The 21204-nt window shown below is 27.2% G+C and overlaps 1 protein-coding gene across 4 annotated transcripts; it reads right to left on the bottom strand.

Moving 5' to 3' along the window:
* Positions 1–2767: 2767 nt before the first annotated feature.
* Positions 2768–19437, bottom strand: LOC124810068 (uncharacterized). 4 transcript variants are annotated; one of them, XM_065788589.1, is made up of 3 exons: positions 19276–19437; positions 19080–19144; positions 2768–10892 (listed from the first exon to the last, which is right to left on the bottom strand). In XM_065788589.1, exon 3 carries the CDS (start codon positions 6672–6674, stop codon positions 2940–2942), a length of 3735 nt encoding a protein of 1244 aa, XP_065644661.1. In that variant the 5' UTR covers positions 6675–10892; positions 19080–19144; positions 19276–19437; the 3' UTR covers positions 2768–2939. The 4 variants fall into 4 exon arrangements, with proteins under 4 accessions (XP_065644661.1, XP_065644662.1, XP_065644659.1 ...); XM_065788587.1 differs by having other exon boundaries at positions 4786–10892; XM_065788590.1 differs by lacking the exon at positions 19080–19144.
* Between the last annotated feature and the right edge of the window lie 1767 nt (positions 19438–21204).

Here is a 21204-nt window from a genome sequence, read left to right on the forward strand (position 1 = left end):
TATAAAAGTTTGTTTTTATTGAAAAATCATCAGGGGGTGACTTTTTTGACATACTGTATATATATATATATATATATATATATATATATATATATATATATATATATATATATATATATATATATATATATATATATATATATAAATATATTAATAAAGAAAATTACAACAATTGTAGTTTTACATTTTATTTCAGAAACAAAATAACAATTTTAAAAAAAGGTTGCAGTCTTTGAAAGGTATCTGAAAATGGAAAATAATAATTTTTTTTAGTGTTAAACATCACAATCGTTCACTTTTTAACATTAAAAGGTTAAAATTAAGTATGATATAATAATATTTACTCTTAGTATTTCGTTAAAAAAACTTGGTTTTGGATAAAATAAAGTCAACTATGCGTTAATATTTTTCTGCTGGTATAGCGTACCATCCTTGTTGAGTAGTTTCCAAAACTGCTGAGCATTAATTGGGTTAGCAGCAGAAACTGCTTTTTTAACGTCTCCCTTAAATTTTTAATGGGATTTAGGTTGTTGATTGAGCAGACCACTCCATAATCTTGACCCCATTGAGCTGAAACCACTCTTTTGCCTTGCTATAAGTGAGTTTCGGGTCGTTGTCTTGTTGGAAATCCATTTAAGCGCCATATTTTCATTAGCATAGGGCAGCATGACATTATTGAGGATGTTGACATATATATAATGGTCCATGATACCATTATTCTTACTAATAGGGCCAACATCATGAAATGAGAAGCAGGACTAGAATGAGATAAATAATCAATAATTTTTGATAAAATAATTGTAATTGAGAGAACGCATGAAAATAGCAGTTGTTGTTTTGATTTTAAAGTTAATTTATAAAATTTAAAGAAATTTTTTTAATTTTTCTAGAAAATGTAGACACTTCAATCACGTGACTTTTTTCGTGTGAAAAGCTCAGTATATAAATATCGGCGAATTTTTTGGCATTTTTTTCGGGAATTATTTTAATGCTATTTTGTTTTAAACCCAACTGCCAGTTATATTTTATTAGCAAAACTTTTAAAACAATGTTGATCTGTGAAGGTTATTCACAGCTCAACATTTCACAGGGATATAAATTATTCACATTGCGTAAAGTATAAATTTACGCAACGTGTAAAACATTGCGTAAATTTATATCCTTGATATTGAGCGCAAAATGTTATTTTAAACAAATAAAAAATTTCTTCAAATAAAACCATTTCTTGTTTCATTCATTACTAAAACTAAAAAAAAAAACTACTTCAGACATAATTAATGCATAGTGCGTTGAAGAATTTTTTTATTTGTTTAAAAAAGAAAGCATTTTTACGATTATTTTTTCTTAAATTAATTTTGTATTTGAAAACCATAACCACTTGAAATTAAAATTAAAAAATAACTTTTTTAATTCAACACGAAATTTTTCAAAACAACACGAAAACAAAATTACTTTAGTCTTTCGAAAGACTAAAGTTATTTTGTTTGTCAATTTTAATATATTATATATAGTATATATTTGAAATGCATGTCTATACATTGGTCAACTTTTTTAAACTGCTAATGAGTTTTCATTATTAACATTTGATAAATTCTTGAGCAAAAACTTCTTTCTAAAATGAATTAACTTTACATTCAAACCAAAGACATTTTTTTTAAATGCTCAGTTTTGTTGTTCTATTGTCAGAACTGTATGACTTATGACCTGAGACAAAAAACGAAATTTAAAATTACCGTTAGTTTGTCGTTGTTAAACTATTAGACCGGACAGTATGACCTTTGTTCCTTTAAGTTCCATAATTGGAAAGATTCCATTATTACATATTGTTCCATAATTGGAAAGACCGGGCAGTATGATTGTTTCTTGCAGTTCTTTAAGTGCGTATTATTTTTCAACTATGGCTTTCTATATGTCTTAAGTGTATTGACAGCAATAGGTATGTTGCTATTATCAAATAAAAATTAAAACAGAAAAATAATTAATAAAAAATTTAGGTTGATTGGAGCATTTTTAGTATTATAGCTTTTGTATTTAAACTATTTCTTAATTATTATTTATGTTTTACACAATTTATATATATATATATATATATATATATATATATATATATATATATATATATATACATATATATATATATATATATATAAATATATATATATATATATATATATATATATATATATATATATATATATATATATATATATATATATATATATATATATATATATATTGCTTTTTTTTAAAGCAATCAAAACCGGTGCAATTTTAGGACATTAAACTGGGTATTTTCACTAAACACACTTGGTAATTTGAGTATTCTCATATTTCATGAAAATGGTATCTTTAAATGAATGTTTATATGAATTGGTTTCTAAACAAAAATGGAACGGATTTCTAGCAAATATGTTTTTCTTTATTAAAAAAATATGTATATTTATATTTCAAAACCAAATGATAATGTTTTAACTAACCAAAAAATTTAATAACATTCAATTTGATGAGTGCTACTAATTACTAGGTACAAAATTAGGCTCATTTTATTGCTTTCTGATATTACCGCATGAAGTCAATTCAAAAAATACAAAGCAACTTAAACTTCATTACTCGCATCTTACAAATCTGTTATATACTCATACTACCAAGTATGAGTATATAACAGATTTATATACTTATATACATTCATTAACTACCTTAGGAATAAGCCTATCTACTGGATACTATTATGAATCAGGCTGTCTCAAAAATTAAAAATAAAAGTAAATTCAACAACATAGTAAAATATTTTTTATAATGATTACTGAAAAAAAAAGTTAAATTAATTGAAATAGTATTTAGTAAATGAATCTTTAAACCAGTCATCAGTTTAAAAATGTTTAATTTTTATGTTGGTTTACTATATTTTGTCTCAATAAACCATATCGAAACGTTTATATTTATTCATGATATATAAATTTAGCTGCCGATTCCATTTCGTTTGTAAATTTTAGATTTTCTGCGGGTAACTGGCTTAGGTCAAGAGGATAATCTTCGGTAATTCCATCCTTACTTTTTTTTTTAACAATCAACGGTCCATCTATCCATTCGCAACTGGTACTAGCAATTAATGGACTCAATGCCATCTGCGTTATAAAAAGGCCGACACCTAAATAAGGGCCAATAAGTGGGTACGAAATTAATTTTAAGGTGTTTTGAACTAAACCATTAGTTATACTTCCACTAATACTACTCCAACCAAACTTTCCTAAGATTACCTTCATTAGTTTAATTGTTGCAGCAACCATTGGTCCCTGAATAACAGAAATGTAATCAGTCATTTTTTTATTAGCATGTTCAACTTGCAGCTTCTCCTGGACTCTTTGGAACATATTATAGCTGTATTCATTAATGTATAATCCAGTTAATGTTACACTAGATCCGCCATCACCCGGACAAGATTTTTTTAAATTCTTATTAAAGAAAAGGCTACCACTGTTTCCACCATTACCTCCGTCTGATCCTTCTAATTTGTACTTTTCTATGAACTGTGTGTTAAAAAACAAAAGCTCTTTAAATAAATAAAAAACTTTTTCACTAGTCCTTCTTTCACCCCATGTTCTACGGATTCGAGATACTAATGCAGCTTCTTGTAAAAGTAAAGTTTTAGCTGCTTCACCTTCAGCATGCAAGCATTCTTGTAAATTTTCCTGTTGTTTTATTATTTTATCAAGAATAAGAAGTAAAGGTTGGATTTCCTTAGCTTGTATTTTTTTCCATTTTCTAAATTCTTTTATTTTATCATTATAGCCAATAACCGCTTTTTGATAAGATTTAAATGCGTCATTTAACTTGGGAGTATAACATTCTGCGTAGTTAACATGTTCAAGTATTGTTTTATATAAGTCATTGTTTATTAAAGCAAGTTTCTGATAGTTTTCGTGCAGTAAAGTTATTACACTGTCTATCTCTTTTTCTGTTGCTAACGGTTCGTCAAACTCGTCTTTAATACAATTCTTTTTCAAAAAATTTGAACATCGTGTTCTATTATCATCTAAGTTTTTTCGGCATTTTTTTAAGTTTTCTTCAAAATCAGGAGGTGTTTCTTTTTTACTAAACTTATTCAATGCGAGTTCTGCTTCCATAAGTTTTATTTCAATATTTAGCGAAATATTTTCTTTAACTAGTGACAGTAAGTCTTTTTCATATTTTACATTTTCTTCAGTAAGATATTTTTTTTTAAAATCGTTTAAATAGTCACGTTTTTTTTGTGTTTTTTTTTTGTAGTTTTCTACATAATAATTAAAATTGTTTGATGAAGATAATAATTTTCCTCCTATAACTGCGTGTAAATCGTTCTCTATACGTTCTTTTGAACCAATAACATAGAAATTAATTTTGGCCAATACCTTTGTAAGTTCATCAGCTTTTTTTTGTACAGAATCATTGTGTTCCTGTATTACATAACTGAAATGCTTTAGTTGTTCAAGATTAAAACCACTTTTATTAAACTCTTCAAACAAATCGTTATATTTAGCTTTAGTATCTTTAATTAGCTCTTGACATGTAACATACTGTTTGCTTTTTTCTTTGTAATTTTGCATTGGTTTTTCAAAAGCTATTATCTGATTCTTTAATTTTTCTAGTTCATTCTCTTGCATAACTAACTTTGTTAATATATCGTCACTATATTTTTCAAATTCTTCCGATGTAAATTTTTGCTTTTTTTTATTTATATAAAATGTTTTTTTTTCTGACTGGTACTTTGTTATCTGAGGTATCAGGTTATTTTGTAGTTCTTCTATCTTTTCTTGCAAGTTTTGTTTACTAATAACATTACATTCCTTTAATTCTTTTTCGATAAATTTTTTCTGAGAATTTATATTTTCAGAACTTGCTGAATTATCTAAATCATTTAGTTCTGTTACTATATCTTCTAAAGCGGCTGATATTACTAATAATTGATCAAAACTTTCTTCAACGCATGAGGCAATATCAAACTTTTCTTTTATTTCTTTAACCTTTTTTTGAGTTTTTTCCGCATAATTTTTATTATTTTCATATTTTTCTATTTCATTATCAGCTGTTATTATTTTATCTAAAGATTTTTGCATAGAGTCTAGTTCATTTGAGGTTTTTAATTTATTTTCCCTAATATTATTTAAAATGCTTAAATTAGCAGCACTTTTATATTCTAGGATTTTTTCCTTTATGTTACTAATCCTTTCTTCTAAATTTTTTTTTTCATCCTCTTCAAGTCTTTTGTTTTCATGAGTATTCAAATATGAAGTTTCTTTAGTTTCATTTTCATTCTTCGGATATTTTGACAATTCATTTAACTTTTCCAATGCTGAATTAACTTCTTCCTTAAATGAGGCTAGATCATTTTGTATTTCACAACATTTTTTTGTTTCGCAAATATTCTTTATTCTATTGAGGTATTCTTTTATTTCTTTTAACTTTTCTATTGATGTTACGATAGACTTGGGTTTGTTAAAAAAATCGAATTCTCCATCAGCACCCTTTCCTCCTTTTATATCGACAGTGATTGTACCGCCAACTAAAGAATCAAACTCTCCATAAAACTTCCCACCATTACCGCCATTATCTCCTGGATTTATAGCATTTTCGCCAGAAATATCTATAGTTTGATTAGAACCTAAAACTTTACACTTCATTGCTTTTACATATAAGTTGGTTCCATTCATGACCGTTTTTACAATTAAATATTGAGATTTATATCTCCATACTACGCTTTTGTCAACTAAAAATACCTTAGATTCTACCCATATAGAGTGAGGCATGTTATTTACTTCTAAGTCTGTCAGAAAATCATCAATTTCTGAAACACTTACAAATAAACCTTTTACAAATAATTGATCTTTTGATATCAGTGTTGTAATTGGGTTCGCAAACGTTTTATAATATGTGCTCAGTGTTCGTAGTTCAGCTCCCCACTCTGATATGTTAGCTTTTATAGTAACATTAAAATCGTTTAAAAATTTAAAACATTCTGATGCCATCTCAATATATGCACCATAACCTGGTAAAAGCAACTCTGTTTGTTGTATAAGTTTCTTTTTGTCATCAGATTCTTCAAATCTAAATTTTTTCTTAATATAGGTTTTTATGTCCATACCTTTTTTATTCGAAGTTTCGATTTCTTTAAGCAAAATCTTATTAATTTTCTGTGCTATGACTTTCATTCTGTAACACATAAAGTCATTCAATACTAGACCAAGTTTTGTCAAATCATCAGTATAAATCTTTGAAGTAATATTTGTATTTATAGAAAATTTGCCGAACTCTAAGGTCTTTAGTGCATCTTGAACAGTTTGAAAATGATTAGGCATTATACTTTCCCCTACTGGGTTACTTATTTTTTTCACAAAGATTATTTTGTTTTTATAATCTTGATTTAAAAATAAATTCAGAAACTTTGATTTGCTATTTTTATTTTCGCGGAATTTAGACAAAAGAGATAAAAATTCCTCCAAGCAATTTTGTTCATCAAACTCCTCTGTTTTATTAATTATTAATAAAGAATTGTTTTTAATAGAATCTGCGTCAAAACATCTATCTATGTGATCAAGAAAAGTTGGAAACTTGTCATCTTTGTCACTTAATATTGATGCAGAAACAGTTATTACTATTCCACAGCGGTTCTGTGTAACTGTTGACAACGATCTTAACATTAGTGCATTATGTATTTCATATATAAAACCCCGACTGTCTCCTAAACCAGGGCAGTCGAAATAAGAAGTAGATTCTTTAATCCAAGGTTTAATTACTAATGTTTGAGATCTAAAACTTTCATTACCTATTTCAGGATATTTTTCTTCTCCTTGAACGACTAAGTTAATGTTCCGATTAAAGGGAGTCTTTTTGCGGCAAATTAAAGTGTTTCCTAATAAACCATTAATTATAGTACTTTTACCGCTTTAGTCGGACCAAAAAAAATAACGTTTTTGTCCGTAACGTTTTCAAATAAATTAAATGACTCTTTTTTAATAATTAAAATTTTTTTAATTAAAACTGAGATTTTTTTGCTGACAGTTGAAAAATATATTGATAAGTTTTTATTTTTGGCATCAAGAAAATCGTTAAATAATTCCTCGATTTTTGATTGTAACAAATCAAAATTTTTTTTAGTTAAATAATTCATAAAGAGATTTACATTTTCATTGTTTTGTTCATCAGAAGTTAGAATATCTTTCATTAAAGTTTTCAAATGACGAGGATGTTGAATATTTTTGTTTTCTGGGCTTTCTAACTCTTTCTTGATATCTGCATAAAATTCGTTTATTTTATAACTTTCAAACTTTCTAGAAATGTAATCCTTGTCGACAATTTCCGGTTGAAATTCAGAGGCTAATTTCAAAAATTCCAGTGCAGAAGAGCATTCTATAGCTTCTCTTGCAGTCTTTTGAATCATAGAATTCAAAAATAATTCACCGTTTTCTTGAACTGAAGCGTAAGAATTTTTACATAAAGTAGTAATCTTTTTTGTTATGTTTGTGGAATCCTTTACTTTAAGTTTTGGGTTTAGCAGAGCTATTAATTTAAACAGCTTTTTATCATCATCTCTTCGTAAATTATCTGCAGAAATCTTGTCAGTAATAAGTTGAACATAGGATATATCTTCGGTACCTTGAAAAAAGTCATGACGAGTAGTAATTATAAATTTAATGCGTCCATTTTTTTCCAAAACCTCAAATATTTTTTTTATTTCTAAAACATTGCTCCAATTTTTTACGTTGTCAAGAACGAATAGTACTTTTTGGAGGTTCTGTTCCAAAACACAACGAAACATGTTAAGTGTCTCGTTTTGAGTTTCATGAGAATATTGTTTACCTTGAAATGTTTTACCTTCTTCATTCCATATGGTTGATAAACTAAAAATCTTACCTGAAGACGCTTTCTTTGAGGAACCAGAGTTCGTATCTTCATGTGATGCTAACTTTGATTCCTCAAAATTAGCATCACTTGAAGCATCTATAAAAATTGAAGTAATATTCTTTTTGTTTAATATAGCGTACTTCTTGGCAAGTAATGTTTTTCCAGAACTAGGCATTCCATTTATAATTACTATAGATTTTGTGTGCAAAGTATTTTTAACCTTTTCGTAATAAGAATTCACACACAAATTGTCGTCTGAAGTAATTTCTATGTTTGAAACTAGTCGTTCATTTTTATAACCGTCTTTCAAAAACCAATCCAATTTGCGTCGATGTAAAAGTAATTGCACTTCATTTTTAAATTGATCGATGGTCATGGACTTATCAATTATGTGGAATTCTTTGGAAGCTTTAATATATTTATATTTAGTTTTAAGACTTTGAACTCTATCAGCAAGGTCACCTTGCATACATTGTATATATACATTACTTTTTTGAAGAAGAATTAAACATCTGCCAATAATTTTATCAACATCATTTTTTTTTACAACGCTTTGATCTTCGGTAGATACTTGATATCCTGAAACATAATGTAGTTGAAAACGATCTAATGAATCAGAAACTAAATCTTTGTAGTTTCCATCTTTGTTAAGATACTTATGAGCAATCCAAAACTGCTCATGTTTAATTTTATTATTACATATGTCTAATGCTAGCTGTACAATACTACCAAGTGTAGTTTGTTCTTGTTTACCATTTGTGGACCCTATTAATACATCATAAATCTTAAACACTAGCTCAGGAATCTGCCCTGCAATGCCAAGGGTTATTAAAAAACGTTTGACTATATCCTTTAACGGTTGGTTATTTATTTGGTAAAAATCTTTGTGAGTAATAGAAGGCCAACTTTCTACTTTACTGTATGTTTCAGGTTTGTCCCGATAAAGCGTTCCAGTTTTAGGATCAAAATAATTAAGAATGTGTTTTAGGTCGTGTCCATAAGTTGAAAGTAAAGCATCACTCTTTTCTCTACTAATAATGCTTGTTAGGAAAGTAGAAATCTGATTTTCGATATTTGGATATAAAGTATACTTTGTACCACAATGCTTATTTAAACAATTAACTAAATTGGGTGCTGAAAAATATGACACAATGTTTAACCCTTTCTCATGCATAATTTCACACGCGCTAATTTTCTCCATCATTTCACGCGCACCTGGTCCATCAAAAGAGACAGTTTTAACATTAGGGTATTCTAAATCTCTACTACAATAAAAAGCACTCATTTCAGCAAGCCATGCACCAAGAGAATGACCCGTTATAGAAAACGCGTACTCAAAGTATTTTAAATGAGTTTTTATAAGCTGTACTGCTGCATCAGTTGCAACATAACCGAAGGCCTGATGTAATAATATTTCTCCCATAAATAAACCAGCTATGTCTTGCTGCAAACCTGATTGTTTATATAAATTGGAAGAGTTTATACTTAACTTAAAGTTGGTAGATCTATGTGCAAGCACTAACTGTCTTCTTTTGTCATTAGCATACAAAATACCAAGATATCCTGTTTTTTCGTCATCTATCAGACCCAGTACTTTCCAACCATCTAAATAACTGTTAATATTCTTCAAGTTCGGAAAATCAGCTGCTCTTTTATCTGAGATAACTACGTTATTTCCTGGCTTTACAGTACAGTGTCCTGCAATAAAACCTGTTTCAGACCCACAATGTTCAGCTAAAAGGCCATGCACTAAATCTGTTGGATAAACTGTGTCTTCTTCGTAATCTCCTATTAATGATAAAGCGTTTTCATCCCATTTAAAATAGTTGTTTTTTTTCCATATAGTGTTTTTTAAAGTATTCATATCAGTGTTTTTAACAATTTTATTATATTCTGCTGGATAGATAATAAATTTCATATCATTTGTTTCTTTTATTTCAGTATGATTTATTATAGAAGACGAGGAATGCATTTTAGAGTCTTTTACTGAAAATTGATTGAAAGTATTTTTGTTTACCTCCTCATTAAAATTCTTTGCAGCTGAAAAATTAAGTTGTTCGTTTTTGATATACTTAGGTTGGCTAATAGCAAAAGAGTGTTCAATTTTTTCATCTTCTAATTTGGAAAAATCTACATAAACAAGTCTTTTTTTGACGATAACATTGAAGTTTATCTTTTTAATAATATTTACAAAGTCATTTTTTTGGTCTTGATATGGTATTATGTCTGTGCTAGTAACTTTTTTTAGCACGCGTTCTAAGTATGATAACTCTAAACTGCCATTTTCATTGCAAAGTGTTTGAATCTCAGTTTTACTATGATCAATTTCAGCAAGTAATTCTTGTATTACTTTATTCAGACAGCCTTCTAAATATTTTCTAGAAAATATTTCATTTCTAAGAAGATAGAGTTCTGCATACTTTGGATTCAGAAATTCAAAAGTTGTATTATCATAAAGGCTTGCTCTTTTTGCCAAAACCTCCATATTATATAGTGCAAAAATTCCATCAGAAAAATTATCCTGTTGTTCTTTGACACATCCTAGATCTAGTTGACGTGTAAAACAACCCCTATACGCTTTCGATACAACTTTCAGAAAATCTGCTTGTTCCAAATTGTATGAATCTTTATAATAGAAGAAAATTCTATCAGAGTTTTTTTCAATAGCGAAAGCAATCCAATGATTGTTGTTTGACTTATAGATGCCGACTGCTTTTTTTCCGTTTAGCAGATCAACATCGAATGCAACTTCACCATCTTCGATGGGAGGAACATATATTACATTAGAATATTTAGAGCATATTGTACTACCAATACATAAAATGTCATGACTCTGGTAGTGATAACTTGTATTACCTTTTTCGTTGTAAGCATTTTGACAAAAAGTTTCAGTTTTGTTTTTTTCACACATATTTATTTTTTATACAGTTTTACCGTACGGTAATAAAAATTGTACTGCCCGTGTACTTTCTTTTATAGATTAACTTTGCAGGTTATAGATGTAAAAACCACAACTGAAAAATAAATGTAAACTCTTTTTAACTAAAAGTAGAAATCTAAAAAAATTGTCAAGTATTAAAACTTTAAAAAATTTATAGTAAATTTTATCCAATAATAATACATTTATTAAAATTTTTTAATTTTAATAAATATGTTATTATTTTATTAAAAGTTTTTACATTATTACATTTAAAGCATTTGACTGTTAAGCTTTGCAGAAAAGTATAATATAAATATTAGAATTAAAAAAAAAATTAATATTAAAAGAATTAAAAAAAAAAAATGAAAATAAAAACTCATTTAAACTTTTTTATATAGGCTTTATATGGAATCCACATTAAAGGTCCGATTCTTTTTGATGATAATTTTTTTTTTTTTACACTGTAAATAAAGGGAATTTTTTTAATAAATTTTATCCAATAATGATACATTTATTATACAGTAAAAAAAATAACAAAAGTTTTTACATTATTATACAAGTTTTTGTATGGTTTTTATTTTGTTTGGCAAGTTTTAGTTGGTTTTCAAAACACAGTCAGTTATTTAAGCTTATAAATGTTCCTAAATTTAATTATTTACCATATAAATGATACATAAATTTTTTCATTACAAATTTTTTTTCTGTTGCATGAGATATTTAAATTGATTTTTATGCATTTCTAAACGTTGAATCCAAATATGAGGTCCGTTTTTGTTGGCAACCTCTATTTTTTTTTGCAATAACTAACTTATTTATTTTTTAAAAATTATGTTTTTCATAGATATTTTTATTCAATAGTTAAAAAAAAAGTAACGATGTCAATGTTTTTATTAGATCAAATATATAATATGATGGCTTCTTCAGACCAACATAAGTGCAAGTATAATCCTAACTAATTCTGTTATATTTGTGGTTGCTATGCACTTGTTTGACAAAGACGAAACATTGCTAATTTTGTAAAACTAGCATATAAATCATATTTTGATATTAACCTTGCCGACCAAGACAAAAAGTGGGTTCCACATACTGTGTGCCATATTTGTGAAAAAATACTTCTGGTATTGGCCAAATAAAGAGGCAAAAAAATAGCTTATCCCAACATTCCTTCTGCTATTAGACCAATTCAACATTATAAAGAGATTCCATTTACAATTTTTAAAGGTTTTTTTTTGTCAGAAGACGAGAAAGTAGTCTGCTACAGAAACAGACGAATTTTTACCAGATTTGGAAGACTTTGCATCTATTGCTAAACAATCCAATATGCCTCAGTGTTTTAGTCAGATAGAACTGAATGACTTAGTTCGTGATTTAGGACTTTCTAAGGAAGCAGCAGAAGTATTAGCGTCATGTTTAAAGGAAAAAAACCTACTTAATAGTTTTGCAAAAGTTTCTTACTTTAGAACTAGAGATAAAAACTTTGTTAACTTTTTTTCAGAATTCAATTTATTTATTTACTGTCATGATATTTTAGGTCTCCTATTACAGTTAGATAATTCTGTATATAATCCAAAAGAATGGAGAATTTTATATTGCACAATGGAAATATTTTTGGTTCTGTACCAATTGTTCATTCTGTTTATTTGCGAGAAACTTACGATGGCATTAAAATATTGCTTAAGTTGATTAAATATCACAAACATAACTGGATTATTTGTGTAGATTTTGTTATCAACCAATAAAAAGTTGAATATTTTGCTAGGACTTTATTTATAGGATGATATATACAAAATGTTTATTTTAAACAGTTTACACTTATTTTCATCTGCTTTTTTTTTTGTTTAAGTTTGGTAAACAACTTTTATTGTAAAAAATATATATCCTAGCACTTCCAAATGAGTTTCAAATCTGTATTTTAGAATTATTTCTAATGTTATGCAATGTAAAAAAACGTTTATTGCAAAAAATCTGTAGCTTTCCATAAAAAAATGATACCAGATTTAAATTCAGCGTATCAAAATTACGTATAAACAAGTGTCAAATTTAATGCAATAAATTTTTTGTAGACCTGTGTAATCAATGTATTATACATAGTCATATTTTATTACTAAAAATTATTCCACAAATTTAATTTATTTATGTAAATTTAAAAAATAAAAAGCATTGGTTAAAATAAAGTTTGTGCTTGCATATTTTAAGGTGTAATAATTAAAATATTTACCATTCAATTTGTTAAACTTTCTCAGATTACTATCTATCATAATCATTACAATTGCATTTAAGGTTTTTTAAGTTTAGCCATGTCAAAAAAAAAACTTCCTAGACATGGAAGTTTAGAAAAAATGTGGAAAGTGTAACTCAACGTAGAATAAATAGGTTTAACTATGATTAATCATCTGGAAGTACAAAATACTATTAACTAAATTAGGGTCAAGTGAAAAATATGCAGAAAATTAAGGTAAAGTGGGGTAACATTGACACACCTTTAGAATTTTTTTTTTTAGCTGTGACAAACTAAATTTGGTATCCAGTATTTCGATGTGTTTGTCAATGTTAATGGTGCCATAAACTGATGAAGAACTTAATTAGTTATTTAATATTATTGATCAATAATTAATTTTTTTATTGGGGTTCAACTTTCAAAGTTACCCCTATATGGGGTAACATTTACAGTAGTATGTTTTATGATGTAAATGTTAAAGTTACATTATCATTTTTAATATATGCTAGCACCAACCTAAGCACCAACCTTCGTTTAAAAATAAGCAACATTAAAAAGTAATAAAATTGTAAAAAGTTGTAAAATGTCAATTATTTTAAGATATCACTTAGCTTCAGTTCTGATAGTGTCTCCTTGAAAGTATAAAAAAGCATGTTAGTTTATGATTAACAATTTTTCCTCTAAGAATTGTCAAACTATTAGGCTCTACATCACATCAATGACTCTATATCTGATTTTTATAATTTTTGCTGTAATTTTTTGTTGGATTTCTTCGTTACACATTTTTTAATGTTTGGTTAAAATTCAGAAACAACAAGATAATTTTTACACTTTTAGGTTTTGGTGTTTTGTTCTTACAAATATTATGCAACATTGTTTAGTGTGGATTTTAACTTTTTGCAAGTGTCGGTTTTTAGATCTGTTGACATTTGATGTATTGGTACATTTCTTTTTTTGTTTTAGAATTACTCTTTCATTTTAGGGTTTGCTTTGTTTGATATGTGCAAGATTCATCATATGTCAGACATTCCACCAACTTTTGTTTGATTTTTGGCCCATGGGGTGACTTAAGCATTCCTGTAAATGTCACCCCAAAACTGAAATATGCGTTTGTAAAAATAATATTATGTATGGTTTACTTATTTCTTGACTAAAGTTTTAAAACAACAAAAAAACTAGAAATTAGTTTAATGCCCTTCTTATGGTGTTGTTATTTACACTTACTATTATGTGGATAAAAATAGTTATATTTGTTTATTTAACATCTGGCTACAACATCTACTAAATTAAATAAAACGATAATCAACGGGTGACTGGAAAAAGTATTTAATCTTATAAATGTTAATGTTACCCACATGTCAAAGCGTTACCTTATATAACTAAAATAAAAAATGAAATAGTTTCTTAAAAAATAATGTCAAAACAAAATATTGTCAAAAGTTACGGATGTTGATGAAATATCGACCATAGCAATGAGTAAATCTCCAACTATTGCTGGTTACGTTCTACATTAAGGGTATAAAAAGCTAAAAGTTCGACATTTACTTCAAATTGTGTCAATATTTAATCTTTTACGGGTTTTGCATCCATTTAAAACAAATATGACATCTCTTTAAAACAACCATGATTTTTATTTAAAACAATCATGACGTTTAAATCATCTTTACCCATGACATTTAAAACATCTTTAAAACATGACATTTAAAATATCTTTAAAACAATTGTGATTTTCAATCAATCAAAACATTTAACGCATGCGCAATCTAAACATTCTATATCATTCAAAAAAAAAAGGTTTTATTTACATATTCATATATTTAATATTATATAAATTTATTTTTGTTGAAATTGAAATAATTTATTTTATATTAATGGAATTTGTTTTAATTTTAAATGGATGGAAAACCCGATATATGTCTGTATATACATATATATACATTATACGCCTCACTTAGAAAATACACTGACAGGCTTAAATGGTATCAGAAATTTGAGAGATTGTATTCTATAAATAAAGAATAGGTGAATAGTGTCACAGCAAATATATGAGCCTATAAATTCGGGTATGAAGAAAACGCCTTATCTAAAGCCGCTTTTACTGATTGATATAAAAAGAATACTATTATATAATAAAAAGGTGTTGATCATTACACGTTTTAAATGAACGTTAATGGTTGTTTTAAATGAATATCATGGTTGTTTTAAATGGATGTCATATTTGTTTTAAACTGTTTTAAAACTATTAAAACAATTTAAAACAAATATGGGTATAAAGAATAATGTAGTGATCTTTGGGAAAACTTTTAAAAATTAAAAAATGCAAAGCCTAAATTTGCAGTTACAACAGAAGTATCGGCAGATTGCATTATTTTACATTTTGTAAACGAGCAAGTCGTGTGCTTCGAATAGATTCAAATATAATTGGATGCTATGTATTAGGCTTGACGAAAATAATTTAGGTTTACAATTCAATGTCATTGAAAAGTAAACCTTTCCCCTACTTAACTCTATGTAGGAGAGAACCACCATCCAATATGAAAACTGACTCTGACAACGGCTTGAAGGTAGCATCTATTGACTTAACAAGCTCTGTCTTCAGTTGAGCCTTTACAGGTTTTCTCATAAACTGATTTTTAAACAACGACGCAGGCGTACTGGTTAACTCATAATTGAAATATTTAGAAATGTCTGCATTTCTGCTCATGATAACAAGCAATCGGCTAAACATCACACACGCATCAATTTTCATCTGTTTTCTTGATGGTATGCTGACAGTACTTATATTAGCTAGAGTCTTCACCTTGTCAGCCATTTTAATACTTGCATCAGCGTACGTTATAGATCCCAGAAGATCCCAGTCTCCTATTCTTTCAGCTCACATAAAGCATTTGATGTTTTAAACATACCTGCAATACTGAAGCCAATATTTTGCTGTCCTGGATGTTTTGGCTAACGTCTCCTTCAACTCATCCACTAATCTGACTAATTTCTTAAGGCTGACTGATGCATGCAATTGATCAACATTTATTTGTCTGCTTATTATGGCATTGTAAGAAACCTGCTGAGCCTTTAAATCATCCTCCCTTAATTTACAGCCAACTTTGTTACCATTATCTTCAGTGAACTCATCAAAAATCAGGAAGTTGATTGATGGGTTAGGAGCGGCATTGTAAGTGTTATTTTGCATGTTTTCACAACTTTCATCAGTTACAACTCGCTGCGTTGCAGTGCTCGGCAAAAGTTTTTTGATACTCATAATGTTTAGGGCAGAATTTAACATGTAATGACCACGTAATGCCCTTTTTACTGGAGAATTTGCTTGGTGTTTAATTCGGTTACTCAAATTTAGTTGTAAATCAAAAAGCTTTAAAACTAAAATTGATTAACATTTTTCACCTTAAAAGAGCGTAAATAAATTTTTAAATCAAAACCTGCTTCCCTTTTCATTACCCCGGCAATAGCGAAATTGGAATAATAAGCAAAAAACTCTTAGACATTACTTATTCCTACTTAAAAAATGGTCTAAAAGTAAACCAATGATAAAGTAAACAAAGGAATGGTAAGTGCAAATCCACAAATATTATATATTAAATGCATCATCGCAGCAAAAAAAAAAAACCAAAAAAGTTTATATCGGATTAACAGAAGGTGACCAGAAAACCGAATGTAACAACCACAAATTATCATTTAGTAATATCAAATACAAAAAGTCAACCGCCCTATCAAACTACGTCTGGAAATATAAAAACAAATTTAACGAAACCCCTATGCTAACATGGTTTTTTCTTATGTCTGTACCCCCCTACTCAAATATTTCCAAAAGATACCCACTATGTATGTATGAGAAATTTTTCTGTATTTTTGTCTACGAAGGTCTAAATTTGAGTCTCGGCAGATTGCATTATTTTACATTTTGTAAACGAGCAAGCCGTGTGCTTCGAATAGATTCAAATACAATTGGATGGATGCTATGTATTGGGTTTGACGAAAATAGGTAAGCAGGCAAATGTAAAAACAATTAAATATTTGTTAGAGGCTTAGTTGGCAGACTTGGTCTTTATTTAAAAATGATGTTATTGCATCAATAAACGCAGAAGCCGTAATAAAAAGGTATGAGAGTGTGTTAGATATTAAAATTTTTTTTCCAATCACCACCTGCTACGTTTAGCCGTGATGGATTATTTTATATACCAAAAAAAAAAAATTCCTAATTGTGTTTGTTGATGATATCGAAGATTTGGTTGATTATGCCATGGAAGAAGAAAAAAAGGAAGATTTAATAGAAGATTAGTATAATTCAAAATTGCAAATTTAGATTCTGGTGAAGAAAATAAATAGGTTATAATATTGAAAACTGAAACTGATCAAATTACTATCAATTTAAGAGGTGTTATAGGAATGTTTAAAAAATCAGCTGCAAATTATACTATTTTGCAAAAACTCTTAATAGATTTGAATCCAATTTGATCCAACTTCTAAAAATCAAATTTATGCCCTACAAAACCTTGTAAAAGTTTTCGCACATTATTAAAATAAATTTTTCGAGCTGTTTAATCATTAAAGTTATGTCTAAATTGAAATTGTTTAGAAGAGAAGAATAAAATTAAATAGTATATAACATAATATATTGTAAAATAATATAATAAATAAGTTTAGATGCAATATAAAACTCATTTTTAATGCAAGCATTAGGAATAAAAGAAATTAAAATAAACAATAGATATTTAAAAAGTAGACATTTTCCTAGCAAACATTATATAGCGGAATTCGAGGCATATGTTATAGGCATTTTGAGCCGTCCACTGCAGTTTTGATCATGGTTACAAGGTAGACCATTAGAGGCAGCCAATAAATGTGGCTAGCCGATGACTAGTGACTATTAACGTTATAGATGGTTATTGGCAGGCCATTTGTAGCGACTGTTACAAATGGTCCACTATACAAACGATGAGCGAAACTTCAATAAAGCGCCCAAAATTGTCTACATTGGATTACTAAAAATTCACTAAAAAAACATCGCAACATCGCAAGCTAAAAAGCCACAATATGTTGCTATCAACTAGCTTTAGATTTTTGCTGTTGTAGTTAGCTTCATACCAACAATCTTTAGCTATCGATATATCGTAGGATTGTCGATAGTTACAAATCTGCAGCATTTAGATAGCAACATGTCGTAATAAAATCGCAAACTTACAAGTTCAATCATCATAAAATTATTAGGTTACACAACAAAAAACTATGTGTATGTATATATATATAAACATATATATATATATATATATATATATATATATATATATATATATATATATATATATATATATATATATATATATAAATTAGTAAAAAACACTTATCTAACTTTTATCTTCTACTTGAAGTTTCACCATTTCTGGATCATCAGGAAGAGGTACTAAATCTCAAAAGTAACTCTTCCTGATGATCCAGCAATGGTGAAACTTCAAGTAGCAAGGTAAAAGTTAGGTAAGTGTATTTTACTAATTTAATTTATTGCTCTGTTCTTTAAAAACATTGAGCACTCTATTTGTAAAATACACTAACATAATTTACATATATATATATATATATATATATATATATATATATATATATATATATATATATATATATATATATATATATATATATATATATATATATATATATATATAATATATATACATACATATATATATATATATACAGTGCCGGTTTTAGCACTACCAGCGCCCTGGGGAGATTTCTACGGCGCCCCTAGCTCAATTCAACCCCATTCAAAATAAAGGCAAAAGGTAAAATAACCAATTAGTTTCGCCCCTTTATATTCGGCGCCCTGGGCCATCGCCCAACTAGGCCCTACCTTAACGCCGCCAATATATATATATATATATATATATATATATATATATATATATATATATATATATATATATATATATATTACACATATACATATATATATGTTTTTATTTTGTTTATCAGGTAAATATAGATATTTTTTAAAGAGTTTTAAGAATCAAGTAATTCTAAAAAAATATTTATCTGTCTAATTAAGTAACTTACCATAGTATGTAAACTTTATTTCAATTAGAATCAACGATAAAATTTCAAAAAGAAAGCTAGACCACCTTTGTAACGAAAATGACTTTAATAAAGAATTTAACGTACATAATGTGAATAAACCAAGTCATAAAACAAAAATCAAAACGGAAAAACAAAATATAAAACAATAATATAAAATTTTATAACTTAATATTACCTTAAGAAATGCAAATTTGTAATACTTTTATAACATTTAAATGTTTTTATACATTTCTACTTTTGAGTTTTTTAAATAAATTAGTAGTAATTCTTTTACTAAAGAAATTTAAAACCCCCGTGATAACATAATCCTCTTTTTTCAGTATTTGCTTTTCGGAGTAATTCGGTTTCGGTTAGTCTTTCTTTTACTTAGTTTACTCTTTTCCCCTCTTTCAGTTTTGAAAGCGTCATTATTTACATTATTGTTTAAACAATAATCAAATAAAAATGTGAAGTACAGAAATAGAAACATACAAGCTGTCTCGGTTATCTAGTATATTTATATTTTTATTCTTCACATTTCCAAACATTAAAACTGGTCAAAGTTGGTCTATGTTCCATATCTGGCATTTGTATACTTTCATTTTTTATATAGTTTATTTATTCCACTAGGTTTGTGGAATAATTAGACTATATAAATACTTAAACGTTTAATAGTTAATTACTTCTAATTGCCCGTTTCTAGCAATAAACTGGGTTTAGACGCCCATAAAATCTTTGATTTTGTTATTGTTATTAATTTTAATAAGGCTGTTTTTAATACAGGATTATGCCGATTATTAAATTTGGACGTAACTTTTAGCATACAGAAAGCTAGTGAAGTGGGAGAGTAATGCAAGTTAAAAAAATTAAAAATTCAATGACGAATTATGTTCTAACTATTTTTCTTCAAAACATATTTTATTTATAAATATGTATATATACATATATAACAGGTCCAAGTGATAACTCGCCCATATATATATATATATATATATATATATATATATATATATATATATATATATATATATATATATATATATATATATATATATATATATATATATATATATAAATATATACATAAATATATATATATATATATATATATATATATATATATATATATATATATATATATATATATATATACATATATATATATATAAATACAGTGGCGGCTCGTCAATAGGGGCCATAGGGGCCCGGCCCCACCTCCACCATTTATTTAAGATAAAAAATTTTATAATGTTAATATGTATTTTTATATATGCAAATATGCAATTATCAGCCTAAACTATTTGCAGACAAGTTTTATAAAAATAAATAGTTCTAAAGTTAGTTCTAATTTTAAACTATTTTAATTTATAAGTAATACGTTTATTTGCAATTAATTCAAAGTATTGTAGCGTTGTTTTAATTAATTGTCAATAACGGCAGGGCCGATTTTTACTGGCCCTATTTATTTTGTTTGTGGTAGTATTATTTTTGATGCGCGGGCAGAATTTCTTGTGCTTTCAGATAGAACGAAAAAACGCACCTCAGGGCCTCATTGAACTGGCCCGAAAAGAAAAGAACCATAAAAAGCATCACGAATTTTAAAAACTTCATACACCATTTTTAATTCTTGATTTTAAGATTGAAGAATTTAGTTTAGAAGTTTTGTTGACTCAATAAGGTACAGCAATATTAGGAAACTTTATAACATTAAATGTAAACATTTATTTGTAAAAATAATGTAAACATTATACATTTGTTAATATTGGAATTTCACTGTGAATATTAGCAGTGTTTATATTGCAATATTAACAGTGTTAGTATTAGTTGCTTAAACTGGATATGTAAATAAAAAATTTACCAAGTAGTTATTAGGATTATAAATTAACAGGAATAAGAACAAGACAAAAATATGATATTTAAAACAATGTAACAGAAATTTTATAAAAAAGTTTGCAAATTTTATAGTTTGGAAAATTGATTTTAAAATATCATAAAAAAGTTCTGCATTTCTTTTATAATCAACAATCTTGTACATTTTATAATATTTGCTAGTGAACTACATTTTTCAGGCATATATTGTTTTTAATTTTAAAGCTTATTTTTTTTTACAGAGAAAAAAATTGTG

The sequence above is a fragment of the Hydra vulgaris genome, chromosome 01, assembly GCF_038396675.1.
Source record: "Hydra vulgaris chromosome 01, alternate assembly HydraT2T_AEP".
NCBI lineage: Eukaryota > Metazoa > Cnidaria > Hydrozoa > Anthoathecata > Hydridae > Hydra > Hydra vulgaris.

Bases quoted from the DNA above. Each gene is read 5' to 3' on its own strand.
- LOC124810068 (XM_065788588.1), bottom strand. From the start codon at position 10,789: ATGTGTGAAAAAAACAAAACTGAAACTTTTTGTCAAAATGCTTACAAC.